The sequence below is a fragment of the Manis pentadactyla genome, chromosome 4, assembly GCF_030020395.1.
Source record: "Manis pentadactyla isolate mManPen7 chromosome 4, mManPen7.hap1, whole genome shotgun sequence".
Classification (NCBI taxonomy): Eukaryota; Metazoa; Chordata; class Mammalia; order Pholidota; family Manidae; genus Manis; species Manis pentadactyla.
The window spans coordinates 157,338,645-157,356,440 of NC_080022.1; the positions used below are offsets into that span (position 1 = coordinate 157,338,645).

At 46.7% G+C, this 17,796-nt stretch overlaps 1 protein-coding gene across 3 annotated transcripts in view; it reads right to left on the reverse strand.

The window, feature by feature from the left end:
* YPEL2 (yippee like 2) overlaps positions 1-17,796 on the reverse strand; it is a 57,852-nt gene that overhangs the window by 37,050 nt on the left and 3,006 nt on the right. For all 3 annotated transcript variants that reach the window (XM_036879527.2, XM_036879528.2, XM_036879529.2), the window contains exon 2: positions 1,948-2,269. In XM_036879527.2, coding sequence (XP_036735422.1) covers positions 1,948-2,064 — 117 coding nt within the window. In that variant the 5' untranslated portion in view covers positions 2,065-2,269. The remainder of the gene's footprint in view (positions 1-1,947; positions 2,270-17,796) is intronic.

The window sequence follows — 17,796 nt, forward strand, 5'->3', positions numbered from 1 at the left end:
GCATTCAGTGGGTGTTGCTTTGTTCCAAGTGGTTGGAACATAAAGCGAGGAATTGGCAGGAGACCTAATCCAGGGGCTAAGCTCTGCCAAATCGTCCAAGGCCCTACATACCAGGCCAAAGAGATAAGACATCAATTTTGAAGGCCATTGTCATCTCCAAATAGTCACTTCTGCCCATCTTACAAGGCCCAGCTCGAATGCCACCTCTCCCGGAAATCCTTCTTGAACACACTCAATTGCTCGCTCTTTTTTGAGCCTCCAATTTCAGTTCATGGACAACTTGTATGAGTCTCAACTTCTCCATTCACATAAAATATGACTAACATCACATACCTTAAAGACTTCTTATGAGGATTCAGTGACAGAACACTTACGAAGTGTCAAATAGCAGTTTTTAGTCATAGAAAGAGCTAAAATACACTTTGTTACTTCAATTTCTTACAATACTTGGCAGTTCTTCCTGGTATTAAAAAGATGTCTTGGTTTCCATTTTCTCTGGAGGCGTCCAGAAGAAACAGGACAATTCACATTTCCCCTCCAAGCTTGCAGGCCCCCTTCCTAAAGCAAAGAGCACTGCTCTCTTCCCCCACTGACACAGCCCCTTTACAACCAAACTTCCAGACTGAAGGGGTTCCCAAAAGATTCAAGAGGAATCAGAGACGAGATGAGTTAATTGACAGAAAAGGAAGCAATATGCTGGCTGGAACATAAATAGCATAAAGGGGCGTGATTAGCAGAAACCTACAGAAGGGAAAGTGGGCTCAAGCTCTGCGGTCACCCTGGGCCCTGAAACAGGCCTAGAAGGAGTGTCCTGTCCTCAGTCCTGACTTGAGAATCCCCGTGCCCAGAGACAAGGCTGTTCAAGTGGCCTTCTTCACTCCTTGTCATGCCAGCCAGCTGGACAGCACCGTTCCAAACTAGCTGGGGCTAGCAAGCTGGAGGCAGGGAGAGTGGTGCCACCTTTCCTAGCAGTTCTTGAAAACAGATCAAGAATGCTTAAAGAAAATATTTTTTGACTTAGTCTGGGTCTGCTTAAAGGTTTGTTTGTTTCTTTTTTTTGACTTTAATGGCATGAAGTCCAGGTTCTGAGGAAGGACGCTTTTTAAGGGGGAAAGTCCCCGGTGACCTTCCTCCTTTCTATGCAGCCTAGTAAAACCTGTTTCTCCTCCCCTGGGAGTTTAGAGCCAGGAGGGAGGAATTCCCCTGAGAATGCTGCCTGAAGGAGCCAGTTCCTGGATTGTGCAACTGGGGTGTTGGGCTTGTTTATTTACTAGTAATCGCTCTGCCCCAAACTTTAGGAAGCAGTTGCCAGGGATCCTCAAAGAGAATTGGGTACAATTCTTTCTTCTGACTATGATCAAACATCATACCATATTTCCTCAGGTAGAAGCCCTAAGGGTCCCCACTGGCCAGTGGGGCAACTCTTCTCCAAGCCACTTTGGCCTCCCCAGGGACCCCCCATTTCAGTGATTCAGCAGTCTGGTGACCTTCTTGGGGGCTTGGGAGGCAATATCCTCTCTCATTTCAGCTAATGATCCCCTCCTACAAGAGATCCTGCCCGTGACCACCTTTCTCAGAACTCACTCTCCGGGCAGGCAGCTCTCTGTGTGGCATTCATCTGCCCACTTACGCCAAGCGAGCCTGGCCAATGTTCAGTCAGCATTCACCACCTACCTTCCAGTCTGGGAGCCATCAGCCCCGCCCCCACAGCTGCCAAAAGGATGGCATCTAATTTCCAAGTTACAAGTTAAATTAGTACACTCTCCCTCTGCCTCAGAGTTATTTCTCAATTGAGTGAGACAGCTATGGGGGTCATCCCTCCCTGTACAAGAGATGGAATACAAATATCCTGGGCTCCTTGGGTGAGCTTGTAAACCTCTTGCAACCTTAGGAGCCAGAAATGCTTTCCTCTGAGGTAGGTAAGAGAGGCCTGCGGGGAACATGTACCTTGGAAATTAGTTCATCATGATTGGCCAAGTGGGCCCTGCAGTGGATGCAGCTGTAAGTCCGGTGGCAGGAGGGCAGATATGCCTGGAAGGTCTTGGATCGCGTCATCTTCACCATTGGTGCTGCTGAGCGTGGGGCGAACTCCGGGGCGGCCCACGAGGCACCCCCACAGGATGGGTCGCACGGGAAGCACCGGAAGACACAGGTGAAGGCCGTGGTTTGGCAGGAGGTGGGTGTGGGGCAGGCTCCACACACTGGTGATGTCTTCAGAGGAGGGGCCCTCAAGCAGAGGTCTCGAGCTGGTTCTCAGCAGCCTGCAGAGCTAAGATAAGGGGAATATCATTAGCTGATGAGGCTGGGCTTCCTGCAAAGCAAGCACAGTCCAACTGCCACCCAAGAGAGAGGGCAACATTTACAGGATAAAATGACCCCTTTCGCAGTTTCTTGCACTGTGCCAAGAACCCCGAATAACAAGAATGAAACCCTTGGAGATTCCAGTAGAGTTGGGAATTCAGTACCAGCTCGCAGCTCTCCGCAGTTACCCTAGACACCCTCCACTGGCACCCAGCGAACTGGCATGATCACCATCCCAGGGAGCCCTAGAAATGGCCAGCCCAGAAAATGGGCTACCCAAGCCCCAGGGAAAGGACTCCTAAGAGCTCCCCTTCTTCCGAGCCAACCAAGATAAATGGCTAAAGGAAAAAGAGAAATTCGGTCTCTAGAGATTCACTGAATCAACAGTCAGACACGGATTCCTTATGTTTCCAGATGGGAGCCCTCCACTTGAAACCACCACCTACACAGGAACAACCCCAACACCACGCTTTGCTTATGGACTAAGCATGGGATAAAAAGGATCAAGTTCCCAATGAGCAGAGTCCCTCATGCCTAGTCTGCTCTTTCGGGAGATGTGTGATTCCCTTTGCAATAACCTGCCCAGAAGTAGATGCTTGGTACTTTTTGGAAGGGGTATCGGGGGAAGCAAGGGAGTGAATGAAACTAATGACAAAATCAGACTCTTGCATCTAAAATGCACAACAGTGAATTTTACCAGAATTTCTCCTCACCCTCAAACTTCCCATAACTCATTCCACAGAACTGAACACTCACTCTCCTGCCATAGCCTCAGCTCTTTTATTCTGTTGGGAACCAAGGACACTGAAAAAGTGGGCTGGCTCCCACGGTATGACCAGGTATAGGTCTGAGGGGAAAGCCCCAAGGTCCAAGTCTCACTCTCCTTCCCTGTGGCTCACCTGCCTGAAGCTTCTGGACCTGCCTAGTCCCTGGCTTCACTAATGGGGGTGGTGTTCCCACCAGCCTACTCCCCAGGAGAGCCAGAGTGTTAATTAACACTGCATCATGCTTTGAAGATAAAATTATTTCGAGACAAGGGAGGAAGACAAACAAAATCAGATCTTCCTTGCTGGATGAGGTCTGGGACCCATCCGGACCCAGCTGGATGTTTAGATGAAGTCTACAAATCATAGGCCTCTTTTTCCTCTAAGCCTCACAGGAACCAAGTCTTCCAATGGGAAACTACCCTCCTCCCTCACATCCTTCCCACTACGGCAGTCACTGAAGTGGGACACTATATCCTCCTGCCCGGCCAATGCCACTAGCCAGGGCTAGGCGGAAGGACAACGGTGGGCCTCAACCTGAGCATCCACCCATGCACAGCACTGAGTCAAGCAGGCTCCACATCCAGGGCGACCAGTTACTCATGAGCTGTCCAACCACTGGAGGCATTCAGACCTACAGGGGCCCAGGCATAATATCTTCCCTGCTCCGTCTCCCATCACTATTTTTAATAAAGATGTGAGATCAGGTTAAACTGAACATTATAGAAATACCCAAAGAATATGGAGGTTAAAATCAATTCCCCCAGCTCTGCCTCAGGGCCACGAGAGGAGATGAGGAAGGAAGACATGTGGGCCCTTGGACCCAGGCCCCTCTGTCTCACCTGAGCAAGCTGGTGGGCGAGGTGAGTGGTCACGACAAAAGCCCATGCAGACCAGTGCTGCAGGATGTTGAAGTGTTACAGGTGGTAAAAGAGCCAAGTACCCCCACGTGGGGCTTCCTGAAATACCCTTGACCTTCCCAATACTTCAGTCTCAGGAAGGTCAGGATTTCCAGGAAAGGAAGAGGCGGTAAGACAGGGTAAGGAATGGTGGAGACAGGCAGGGGAAGCGAGCGGGAGGCTTGCACCAGCCAAGCTTCTGAGGTCCGCAGCCTCAGCGGCTCGGTGGGGAGCACGAGCAACACTGGCCCCATCTGTCTTAGGCAAACACTGAGGAAGAAAAGGAAACAAGGAGCCCTGGCTGCCAGTCTGGGTTACAGAGCAGCCACAGAGTCTGTTTCCTTACACATGCAGATGGCTTCTACATCACGCTTTTCCCCAGAGTAGAATTATTTCTTCTCTCACTTCTCTTCCGTAGGAAACCCTAAAAAAGTTTATAGGCAGGGGTTTCTGGTTATGCTCAGCTTTAGATCTGAATCCCAAAACTTATTCAAAGCTACCTCCTGAAGAATAAGCATTCAGAGTCTGCGTTAAATGTGAGTATGTCACATACAAACACATACCTATGCACACACATTCATCACACACCAAAGCTCTGAACTTAAAAAGACAAGAAGTATGGACTATGTAAGCAATATCCGTGGCTGCCTGGTACTAGAGAAACCCGGGGGCGGCCCTGCCAGCAGGCGCGAGGTCGTGCTGCTCCAAGAAGAAAGGAGAGGAAGGTGGCTTGCTGAAATATGAGCCTTGTTCAAGTGCTACAGAGCAAATAGGAATGAGAAAGGGTAAGTGGAAAGCAAGGTGAAGCAGGATGAAGAGAGGGTCCTTGTGCCTGAGAAGAAAGGAGAAAGCAGGCTGAGTGACAGAAAAAGATGAGAGCGAGGGGCTGAAAAGTCATCTGGTACTGTCTTCCCTTAAGGGGAAATTTCAAAGCTGCTTCTTTGAGCTGATTCTTAGGAAGATAAAATAGGTGCTTTTTGTTGTTGTTTTAAGGAAGAAATTAAGGGTATGGGACTGCAGAACTCACCACATTCTAATTTTTGGACTTTGATACCTGTTAATGGCCACAGGCTCCATGGGGCTTCAGGAGTCCAACTCGCAGAACATACTGTGGAATCTAAATTGATTTCCAACAATAATCAAGTGAGCTCAATATTTAAAAGGCTTGGGGCACGTGTACAAATTAAACACCATTTTATGTGAAGTAATAATCCATCACAGTGGAAATTAAAGAAAGATTTGCTACCACCCCCAGTTGGTTCCTGCTGATCAGCATGGAAAGAAATGATGAGAACTATTATGATTAAAAACAAAGACTTTAGATACACCACTTTGATAGCCAAATGCATGCGGAGCGCACAGCAAACCCACCTCACGGACAGGCCTTTACCCAAGAAGCTGCCACTGCAGCTAGAACTCAAAACAGAGCCTCTAATAAGTCCCCAGGATGGAGGGGCAGGAGGTGCAGCATCTCCGGGGAAGCCACGAAAGAACTCAATGAATGATGTGGGAAACAAGACCGTATTGCCACACACAGAGCCACAAAAACGAGAAGGTGGAACTCACTAGGGGAAGGAACTCCGCCAGCCACAGGGCGGGACCACCCTTGAGTGCCTGCATGGTCCTGTTTTTGTGCAGTGTTTTGGTAGAGGGCAGACAGAGGCTGCCTGGCAAAGAAGTGGATCCTGGAATCACAAAACAGTTCTACTGAGTGACTTCCCAGCTGAGTGACTTTGAGTAAGTTGTTCAGTCACTCTGACTCTCAGCTTCCCCAACTCTAAAAATGCCGACATAGGGTTCTGAGGATTAAATGAGATGATGTCAGCGCATACACAGGGCTGGCACACAATAAATACATGCCAAAATGGTAGCTATTATTATTTTTAGTTGTCAAAAAGATAAAAGGTGACACTGTTGCTTAAAAAAAGAAGAAAAGGAAAAAGACACAGAATTTGCCTGCCACTTCCTTTAGGACCTTCTAGCTTGTCTTCAGACGCCACAAGAGATAGTACTGTTGGGATGACATCTCTCCAAACCTAGAATTCTCTTCCCCGGATTAGACAAGGTGGTGATGATACTGGAGGAACCACACAGGTATTCCCCTAACGGCCACTGAGGTCCTTCTGAGAGGTGGCTTCTCCGGTGGCAATGCTCCCACGGGCCTGAAAGCACTTCTGGGAACACAGCACCTGACTTACATGCAGCCCTGTAGGCCCATGCCTCTTTTCTCCCTTACATCCACTCCACATTTCAGCCAGTCTGTCTATGGGAAAGCAGATCTGACCATGCCACCACTCCATGACTTCAGAAAGGCAATCCCAGGCATTGGTTAAGAAGACGGGTTCTCAGGGTTTCACTGTCAGTTCTATCATTCACTACCTGTGAGATCTTGGGAAAGTTACTTAACCTCTTTGGACCCTGCTTTCCTCATCAAAAAAGCAGGAATAATAATCCCAACTTCATAAGGCTATTATGAAGTTTAACTAAGCTAATACATACAAAGTACCCAAGATATGCACCTGGCATGTAGTAAGTACACAATAAATTCCAAGTGTATAATCACTGACTGTCATCTACCACTGACACCCATGAACGGTTTCTGACCCAGCTCTACCACCTCATACCCTATACTCCATTTTTGAACTCACATTCAAGGGTCTACCATGTGTCAGGAACTCTCGTTAGTGCTCAGATTTGGCAACCAAACTCTTTGTAGTTCCCGCAGCATATTACCCTTGCATTCCATCCCTCCATGGTTCTGTTCATACCATTCCCTTGGCCTGACACACACTTCCCACCTCTCCTCACCAGGCCCTACTTGTCCATTAAGACTCAGCTCAGGTATCACCTCGGCATCGGGCTTAGTGGCTCCTCCTGTGTTCGCCTCTACTTTAACACTTAACCTAGTGACACTGAAAGCATCCTTTTCTGTCCCGGTATCACCTACTAGAGGTAAGCTCCAAGAGTGGGGTTCTCATTTCAGTCATTTTTATACCCCCCCCTGAACTCAATAGCACAGAGCATACAGCAGCGGCATACACACAGATGATCTGAACTCTCTCTGCCTCCCGCTGGGCTGCTGACAGACCAGTCTACCCACCTGAGGGGGAAGCAGACACGACCGAGGCCCTTCCCCAGCACCCCAAGTAATGAGGCAGGAGACAGTTACTCTGGGTCCCCAAGCCCCATGAAACTCCTATTCTCTAGCCCTGCTCAGGTCCTGTGCTGGGATGCCCAGAACTATGGTTCTTCTGGGCTACAGAAGAATTTTTTTTTTTAAGTCCTGAGAGTTGACCAACGGCCTGTCGTTAGCATCATACCCATTCTCTGCATTTGCAGGGTCTAGGCCAGAGCTGCTGCAGTGACAGCTGAACCATTTTCCAGCCTTTCCATCTCTTATTTATTCTAGAAACTCTTAAGAAAGTCTGAAGAAGACTTTATACTACCTATAAGGACAGGAGGGTAGGAGCAAGATCAATAGTCTGTTCCACCTGAGAGAGGAAAGAGAGAGCCCTGACTGGGGGCAATAAATAGGTGGCAGTGGAAAGGGAATAAGTGAGCCATTTCTGGGACTGGGAGATAGAAAGAGAGAGAGAGAAAGTGACTGTGGAAGGTCTCTCTCCCAGGATTATTCTCCTCCTTCCCCAGTCCTCATCTCGCCAGAATCCTGAACCCCTGGACCATGGAGCAGTGAGATCCAGTTTCGCTGGGCTGTCAGACGCGAGAGGCCGATCTAGCCTGCAGGCGAGGAGTGCAGACCTGGAGGGAGAGGGCCTTGGGGTCAGTCTCGGTTCTTCTCCCAAGCGGCATCGCCATCAGCCAAGTTCCCTGAGGAGGAGTAAGACATGTGCGGAGGCACACGAAGGATCAAAGGAGATAACGCAGGTGAAGCATTCAGCCCAGCCCCTGGCACCCGGCCAGTGCTCAGTGGCCCTGACCAGCTATAGTCCCCTTACCCATATGGGAGAGAAAGCATGGGAACCATTTTTATTCTCAAGACCCAGACAAGCAGTGTTCCTGTGTCCCAGGTTGACTCCTTAGGGCTCGAGGTTTAGGGCCTAAATGAATCCACTTAAAGTCACACTGTGGTTTAAGTAGGTTTTTGTGGCTTAGGGGACCTGGGATTCTTGCTATCTCATTGCAAACAACAGACCGCTCCTTTACTAGTGCAACAGGAAAGTTACCTCGGGACTGACTACTAATCCCAGGATGGGGCCACTACTGAAAACTTTAAAACGCCCCTGTTAAAACTGCCACAGAGCTGATGTGCAAGACACACAGGAAAATCAATGTCATTGTTTCAGAGTTACCCACTGCATAGCCCTGGGCCCAGTGGTACTTCGAATCCACCCAAATGATAATAAAAACCAGCTTAGATATTTAAGAAGCCACTCTCTTTCATAAACAAAACCAATCATTCATCTCAACCAGGGAGGGATACAGGACCTAGTCTTGATTTTAGGAAGATGATCTGTCAAATGATAATGCCACATGATCTCTAGGATTCCTTCGGCTCTGAAAGTCCTGATTCTGTGTTGTACTGTCTCTGCCAGCTGAATCACACCCAGAGCGGTGTCCATCAACCAACCTTCATTCTGTTAAGACCTTGATTTCAACAAGGTCACAAAGCATGCCAGCCTCATAGAGCCCACTCAGAGATGGCTGCTGGACAGGTCCTTTGCAACATTTGTTAGCAGAACAATGTGTTTGCCACATGGCCCTTAGTTTAGCGCTCTGCCTGGAGGGGCCCCCATCTGAGGCTTGCATCTGTGAGAACATCTGCAGAGAGAAGCAGCAGTTCCCCTGAACATCCTGAAAACTGGCATGTAATTTATTAGATATTAGATAGAAGTAGCTGTTGCTAGCTGTCTGTGAAGAGATCAGATACTACTTTGGGTTGTTTCCACAACTTCAATCAGAAGTAATGTTAAAAGCCCAAATGATCTGTCTGAAGATTAATTACCAAGGACACTTGGCTTAAGTTCATCCATGTCTTCTTTTTCTTATACAACTCCCAGCTCTAAAAAGATTTAGAGTGTCTTACAAGAACATAAACAATGTAATATTATTAAAATACATTAAGGAGGAGGAATGAAAGTACAAAAGGAGAGTTAGGACATAGAAATGCATGTTAAGTTGCTAAATATTTACAGAATTTCAATTGCTGATTTGGCCTTGAGCTCCCCAGTAAGCAAGGCTGAAGAAAATGTCAGCAGTTGTAAGCAACCCAGTGGACAAGATCCCCAGCACACACCAGTAGTCCCTACCATGTAAGCCTCTTGCAATACTGTTTCTCCGAGGTCCCTTCATGATGAAAACAGACAGCATAACAAACACCACAAGGGCAGTTCAGTAAAAGGGATGCTACCTGGGGTCAAAGCAGGGCAGCCCAAGAACGTGGCTTTCTGATGGTCTGGCTGATTCCAGTGATACAGACTCTCCAGAGGAATGGAAGAACGACAGAGCCTTCTGGCAATGCCCCAAGAATATCAGGCTTTTGAGTAACAAAAATATGGGCAGCCTCCAACATGCCAAGTCCAAACACTAATACTTTTGAATGCTAACACTCTGTGGCCCTGGTGCTGCACTCAGCTCTCTCTTGCGGGCTGCTTTTCCCTGAAACTCTCTCTCTCTCTTTTTTTCCCCCCACTTTTATTCATTTATTTATTTATTATTTTGGTATCATTAATGTACAGTTACATGAGCAACATTGTGGTTATTAGTCCCCCCATCATCAGTCCCCACCACATACCCCATTACAGTCACTGCCCGTCAGTGTTCCGCTGTCCTGAAACTCTCTCTCACGGGCCTCATCCTGCCTCTCCTGGTTCTTCTCTCACTCAGAGCCTCAATCTCCCCAGTGGCTCTTCTTCCACCCCCTGCTCCTTGAAGTCGCTTCCACCACGTGCCTGGTGGCCTGCTCTCCCAGGGCATTCTCACCCACACCCGTCTTCCAAACCCTGCCTCCCACTCCTGAAGCCTGGATCCCTTTCTAAAGGATGCCTCTATCTGGTTCCCAGGAGGGCACTTCTAACTAAACTCATCCAAAGCCAGCACCTTTCCCCTGGCCCTGCTCCTGTCACCTTCGCCCCAGCTCCCTTCCTTGCTCCTGAAGGCCTAGTCGCCAAAGCAGGAAACACTTCCTTCTCTCCACCTCCTGTGTCACATTCACCTGTCCCCTAGCCGGTTCTGCCTGGGCCATCCAGCACCCCGCCACCCTCCTCACAGTCTGGGCCAGCAGCAGGGGCAGGGGGAGCCTATCCTCTCAGCCCCAGTACCAGTTGCCGTGGGTACTTCCTGCACTCCTTCCCTGACTCAGCTCTTACCTCTCCAGCCCACTCTAGAATTCCATTTATGCAACACAATCTGATCACATCTCTCTCATGTTTCAAAACCTGCAGTGGTTTCCTAGCAGCCTACAGGACCAGGTCCAACCCCTCAGGTGGCACCAAGAACCCAGGCCTGGTTCTCCTTATCTTCTCGTCGCCTTCCCATCTCACTCCTAACCTGTTTTCCCAGCACTCCAAGCTTGTCCACTACCTTTTCTCAAGTTGTTTCAGCCTCCTGCAAAGCCTTGACCAGTCTTCTCTGCCTGGCAAATGCCTGCTCATCCCTAACACCCAGCTCAAGTAAGACCTGAAGCAGAGCTGAGGGCCCCCTTCTTCCAGCATGCAAAGCACTCTGAAATGGCACTTTATCACACAGGCGTCTGTCTCCCAGACCAGGAGCATCCTGCAGTCAGAAGTGCAGTCTTTACCCCCTTGTTTTCCCCAGCACTCCTAGTGTCCGGCACACTGGAGAGACCTGATAAATGTTCACTGAGTAAGATGAATGACCATCAGTGAAACTGCTGCTCCGTAAAGCTGATATTTAGTTTCCTTACTTACTTTGCCACTATCCAGCACATTTAAAATATCTAATTCTGTGGGACTCACACAGCATTCATGCTCCACAAAGCTAAAAAGTCAGCAAACAACTGTAACGTCAACTTTTTTGGGCTGGCAGATGGAGTCTCAAAGTCAGCGCTGTGGAGCCATGTCTCCAAGGAGCCACCAGCACAAGTGCATGACGGTGGCACCCTGTCTGATGGCAGGGACAGTTCCCATTCCACCTCCCCTGGCCCTTCACAACACCTGTATACCACCAAGGGTGGTGTCCCAAGGGACCCTCCCTGGGCTGGCACTGGCTTCTGCAACCCCTAGAGAAATCCTCAGACTGCAGCCCAAGAAACTTCTTTCTCTGAGGGTGTTCCCCACAAATCCCCCTGGGCAGTCTGGGATGTGCTGGACAGGATTTAGTCAGAGAAAAATGAAGTGTCAGACTCAGTTCAGGCCAAGAAGAAGAGGGGTCCCTTGACAGTGACTTTACTCCACGTGTGGAAGTCCTCCCGATCTGCCCTTTTCCTCCAACCCCAGGGACTGCCGCCCTCAGTATCAATCCTTTGTTCTATATTTGGCCATGCTCAGAAGATGATTATCCTGGTTAAAACAAAACAAATACATTTTCCCCATGATCTGGGACCTAGAGATGGATCAGGTCCATTCCTCTGCCCCCCAGACAGGGCTACATCTGAACTACAGTGTAAAACAGCCATTTAGAAGATCTATCAAGAAAATGTCTTGGAAAGCTGGGTAACAGATGTGGCCAATCTTCTGAAGTTACTTCACGAGGTGCCCTTACCTTTCTTCAGACCCCACTAAGTCAGTGCCCCATTCCATGCAGGTAGGACTTTTCACTGTTTTAGTTTTACTTTTATTGTGATGATTATTTGATTGTCATTTGTGTTCCATACACCCAAATATTATTTACTGAATAAATGAATGCATTTTGGACTATGGGTACTGTGTGTCCTTTATTTCCCTTTAACTGCTGCTCTTCCAGGGCACAGCCGGGGCCCCAGCTAGTTACAGACCATCCACCCCGGATCTGCCGACACTACTCTGTAGTTCAGCTGTCAGCGTGCCTTTGGCTTTCTCACTTTAATCTCCCAATTCAAACAAATCCAAAACTCTAGACACTGACATCTGTGGCTGGGCTCCTTGCCTTTCCACAATTGGATTTTGAAAATTGAACTTTAAACTCAAGAGGAAGAAAAGGGCAGAGGCACTTCCAAAAGGATGCCTGTATGTCTAAAGTCCCAGCCATCTCCAGCCCAGAGATGGATGTGTTTTGTTCTAAGAATTATTAAATTGTCATCTAATATTGTCATTTATTGAAGGAGAGTTGGCGGGGGGAGAGGCTGATTCTAGAACAAATATCTGGGTTTCTCCTGGTAGGGAAATGGCAGAGAAATTTTTGATAAGAATGACAGCTTCCTCTCCTTTCAGGCCGGGGAGCCATGCACATTGCCAAGGCTGCTTTTTCATAGAAGAAACCTCCACAAAGCTGGTGGTTTATGGGTCAGTCGTCCCACTAGACTGTGAGCCATTCCTGGCTAGAGACACTGTCTGGTTAATCATCCCTCATAACTAGCCCAAAGGCTGGCTCCCAGGAAGAGCCCAGAAAGTGCTGGTTGCAGGAAGGCGGGAAGTAAGGGGAGGAGGGAGGAGCTGTATGAGGGCCCAACTGTCAATAGCCTCCAGTACTCTACAGTTGATTAGTTCTCTGGTATGGGCCAATGAGGGGCCAGGCACGCAATGTGCATTATCTCAGTGAATCCTCACAACCACCCGGAGAGGCAGGCATTATTATGATTACCCCTATTTCAACGATGAAGACAAAGCTCAAGAGAAGTTACTTTGCCCAAGGTCACTCAATTACAAAGTGCCAGAACCAGGATTTGAATCCTGCAAACCAAACCCCTCTTCAACCCAAACAGGCCAGAGTGGGGTGGGAAGATGTGCAGGCTTGGTCCTGCAGCCCACTACAGTGACAAAGAGAGTATCTCCCCAAGTCTCAGTCAACTCATTGTAATGCAAAACAAGGACGTCAAACATCTTAAAACATCTTCAGTTCTCAGGGTTGGCTCAATGCTTCAACTCCTAATTGCAGAAACCTGAGAAAACAAAGAGGGAAGGGAACAAACCCCCTGACCAGAAAGCTGGCTCGGTTCTGGCCACACCCTCCTACTGATGGGACATTTAGCTTTAAGATTGCAGTCATGTGGGGGGATACTTTTTCTTCAAATCCTAAAGGGAACAAATTAAGAGCCACGTAAGCAAAACTAACCAAAAGCTGTATTTAACTTAGGTTTACATAACACACGTTTATACCATTAATACAGCAAATACCAAAAGGAAACACATTTCTACTTTTTGGTCCATTTGGCAGTGGGTCAATTTAGGGAGGGTCCCCAAAAGACAAAGATGACAGGTTAAAAAAAAAGAGAGAGAGAGAGAGAGAGAGGGAGAGAGAGAGAGGGAGGGAGAGAAAGGAGCAGCAAATATAATGGATGACACACACAGGATCAATATAAACAAAAGAGCAAAAGAGAAGGAAGCAGCAAAAATAGCCTAACAGAAAGGAGGCTAAAGGTCAAGGATGCTTAGCAGTTGGTTTCTGCCTCAAAGACGCACTACCTCAGTGGCATCCAGACCTCAGACGTGTGGGGTGGGCTGCATTAGACAAACATGGAAAATATTTTGGGGGGTTATTATTTGCTTGCTTTCATTAGATACCCTATTCTAAAATTTCTGATTTTGTAGACCTTTGGCTGGGCTAGGAATTATTATGGCAGCCAGGTTTAAGAATCCCTAGGGACAGTCTCAGTTCTGAGGATGCTTATCATCTATGCCACCTAGCCATTGTTCACAAGACTTCATCCTCAAGAGTTGTAGTGGGAATGAGAACCACAGTCCACATCCATGTAGTTATCTCATGTGCAGCGATAGTAACTGAAGCAATATCCCAGTATTCTTCCCACATCTCAGGAGCCTGCTGAACATTCCTGTTATACTGCCTTTTCCATTCATATCTCTGTGCCTTTGCACACACTGTTCCCCCTGGAATGTTTCTGTGTGTTTAAAACCTCTTTATTCCTTACAGCCCCATCTCCAACTGCTTCCCCTTCTCTCTGTAATGACTTTAAACTCTTAGTACCTTGTAGTCTGGTTATTGACACAGATGCCTTAATCACTCCTATTGGAACATATGCCCTTCCGAGCAAGGGCCGCATCTTAACTTATCTTTATCTCCCAACGTCTTATTATCTAACCAATGATGATTATTACCCAGGAAAAAACAAAACCAAGGCTAAGCTTCTGCCCCAGGCCTGAGGTTCCTCTTCTCTAGCTCAATATAGGAATCAAAATTTTCCTGACCCAGCCACGATGTATTCCAAGCCTACACTCTCTTGCCCCAGTCACTCCCAACCAGAACACCTGAAAACAGAACAAAACAAATCAGTATTTCCCATAACTAAATTTCACATCAGATAAAATAAAGCCACTTTCTTCAATCCAACCAAACTCAGCCACTGTTCATGTCTTGAAAACCTGTTTGAGCCTAGTGGCTCCCAGCTGCCACCTGGAGAGTCAGAGCCTTCCTTTCCTGTACAAAATAGACAAGAGAACTCCAGACAGTAGAGGTTAATTTCATTCTGGCAGTCTAGTCACATCAAAGCACTACGTCTGGACACATCGTATTCTCAAGACCCCAGGGGAGGGCTGGCTACCCTGAAGCTCAGAGACAGGAGAGCACAGTGCTGCCGACTCACCCAGGCTACAGGAACGCAGGTGGCACTGCCACACCGCAGGGGCAGAATGCTCCTTCGCCCCATCACAGAGAGGAGGTAGGCTCTGCCTAGTACTGAGACATTACTTAGGGCTTTAGCCAGGAGTGGGTATTCCTCCAGAATGTACAGGAGCAGAAAGAGCCCTGGGCCTGAGAAGCAGAAGGTATGGTTTATGGTCTGTGCTTTACCTTTCTTAAGCAAGTTTTCTATGCCTGTTTGAACCTCAATGTTTGTATCTCTGAAAGTGTAACACCACAAATGGATTTTAATACCCAATCCAGCATATATCTAATTAAAAGAGTTATAAATCATTAACTTGAAATTAGAGAGAAAATAAAAATCACAAGGTTAACTAACACCCAAGAAAATTAGGATGCAGAGACCTACAGGCACTAAAGTTAAGCCACAAAGTTGGCTCTGTGCTTCCTGACAGCCAAAGCAAAAAGAGAAACACTGATCATTATAAATTTCTAGTTGTCCACAAGGAAAAAACATACCAGTTCCTCAAGAGAGACAAAATTTTTTCCTGGCACTTGATTCTTAAAGAAATTTCTCCAATTAACTTCTTAAAGAGGACACATTAAGTGAAGTTGTAGCTTAATGCTTCAACAGTATAAACCCTTATAAGAAATGTAGTACTAAGTTATACAAAGGTATTTTGGACAGTGTTCCTCCATTAAAGCAAAATGTAGAACATCGAAGTTCATCTTACTGAAAACAGTTCTGGTGGGGCTGAGATAAAATGATCCAAGTATGCAGCTTTCAGTCGACCCAGCCTAATTCAAGGATAAAACAAAGAATGGTCAGAGGGACATGCAGACAACATGTCCTTGCAAAAGCTTCTATAAATAATACTTCAACATGGGTGTTTAATAAGAGCTGGGCAGCAGTTTGCAATAAGATGGTTTCTAAATTCCTGTCCAGTTCTGAAAGATCTAAGTGACGTTTTGGTCTTCATTTACTTATACAAATATAAGATTTGGTCATTTTTCCCCCCTCTTACTGCCCACTCCCAAATGAATGGATTGGGAATTTCTGCCAGAGAGGGGAGCTCTAACTATTAATGTTAGTGTTGTTATTACCAACGAAAGCCACCAAGTACCTATACGCCAGTCTCTGTGCTTGGTTTCCCCACGCATTCTCTCACGTGAGACTCCCATCAATCCCATGTCATAGTAACTCTGATTAGTCCCAGTTCATATACAAGGAAGAGAGATTTAGAGAATTTTAGCAAATTGCCCAAGGTCATAGAGCTAATTATCCAGATCTTTCTAGGTCCAGAGCCCAGGCTCTTAGTCCTACTTCAGAATGCCTCTAGTATTCATGAAATATAATTACTCATAGAAATGCTTAAGCCTGTCAACAGAAATGTGAGGCCATAATAAGGCTACCGGGGAGGAAAGAGTTGTTCTTAATAACAACAAAATAGCAACAGGGCTTTTAGAGACTTTGTCAACCTATAAAAAGTATAAAAGGATGAAAAATAATGTGAAAGGCAGAAATCCCCAGAGAAATTCCAAGGGAACACTATCCCATCCCAGGAAAAGGTTTCTAGAATGTGGAAGGTTTGTTTCTGTCATTGGGCCTTTCTATTGGTAGTCCCTCTTTCCAGAATGTCTTTTTTCCACATTTTTCATGATTGGCTTCTCTCACTTGGTTCTTACAGAGGTCCTCCCTTGATGGGTCATCTGGAACGGCTTCTCCCCTCTCTGCCCCTCACACTATCTTTAATCCCCTTAGCATAATATTTTTCAAAGCACTTTAATACCATAAAACTTCTTTTCCTCTTCTCTTGAAAATGAAGTTTTTCCTACCCAGAGACTCTAAACGTTGGCTTGCTTTAGTCATTCATTCATTCATTCCAAGATAGAGATTTATCCAGTGCTACTTCATGCCAGGCACTGTCAGCAGAGAGCAAGAGAGAGTTCTCAAAGCTTCCAATCTAGCCATCAAGTAGAAAATGTATTTCCAGATGGTATTAAAGTGCTTTGAAAAATATTATGCTAAGGGGATTAAAGATAGTGTGAGGGGCAGAGAGGGGAGAAGCCGTTCCAGATGACCCATCAAGGGAGGACCTCTGTAAGAACCAAGTGAGAGAAGCCAATCATGAAAAATGTGGAAAAAAGACATTCTGGAAAGAGGGACTACCAATAGAAAGGCCCAATGACAGAAACAAACCTTCCACATTCTAGAAACCTCAGGAAGGCTGGTGTAGTTGGAGCAGATGATAGTAAAAAGACCTGGTGGGATTGGCAGATGAGGTAGGAGAAACTGGGGGAAGGGGATAGGTCTTGCAAGGCCTATAGGGGAAGGAGTTGGATTTTATCTGAGGGCAATGGAAATCCACAGGAAAATTGTAAAACAGGGGAGTAGCATCATCTGATTTACTTTAAACCCTCCAGGGCTATATTCACAGTTCCTATAGGGAAATTCAAGTGGGTGTGGTCTTTAAAGATAAAAGTACAGCACCTTTTGTTAAGGATATTATCACTGAAAACAATCAATTCTAACAAAATACCTTTAGCCTTCACGCCCTGGCTATCCATCATTGGAGGCTAAAGTTAAAAAAGATGCTTCCTTTTCCAGAGCTTTATACTCCTTCACGCTAAAGCGCACAACTCTCAGAGCACCCAGTGCTTTGCCTGACAGACCCTTCGGAAATGCCAAGACAGTTTACAAAAGAAACTGATCCTGATCTTCTATTTGAAACCCACCTGAACATCTCTTTGCTCTGCTTTGCCTGTACTAGGATACCCTATCCTTCGTCATTCTTCTGTTGCTTTCTTTTTCCCATCAGTTCAAAACTAATCCTTCTAAATGTGAGCTGCTTGACCAAACTGAACATTATTAAAGTTAATTCCAACAATCCTACAGTTAGTGTTCCCATGGAAGGCATACCTAATAGGGCAGGAAGGACCACAGGTGAATTTTAATTTGATAATTTAGAGTTCTTTATGAAGCTAAAATTCCGGCTTTGACTCATTCAAGGAAATTTCTTTTACCAGCATGTCTGAACACAATAACTAACAGGGAAACATCCAATGTGTGACTGCATCAGGTGTGTGTACATTTGTGCTTGAAGGCAGAGATAAAGTTAACAGCATCAAACGGGATGACTAACAAGATCCACCTGATCCACCTGCGCACAGGAGCTGTCACC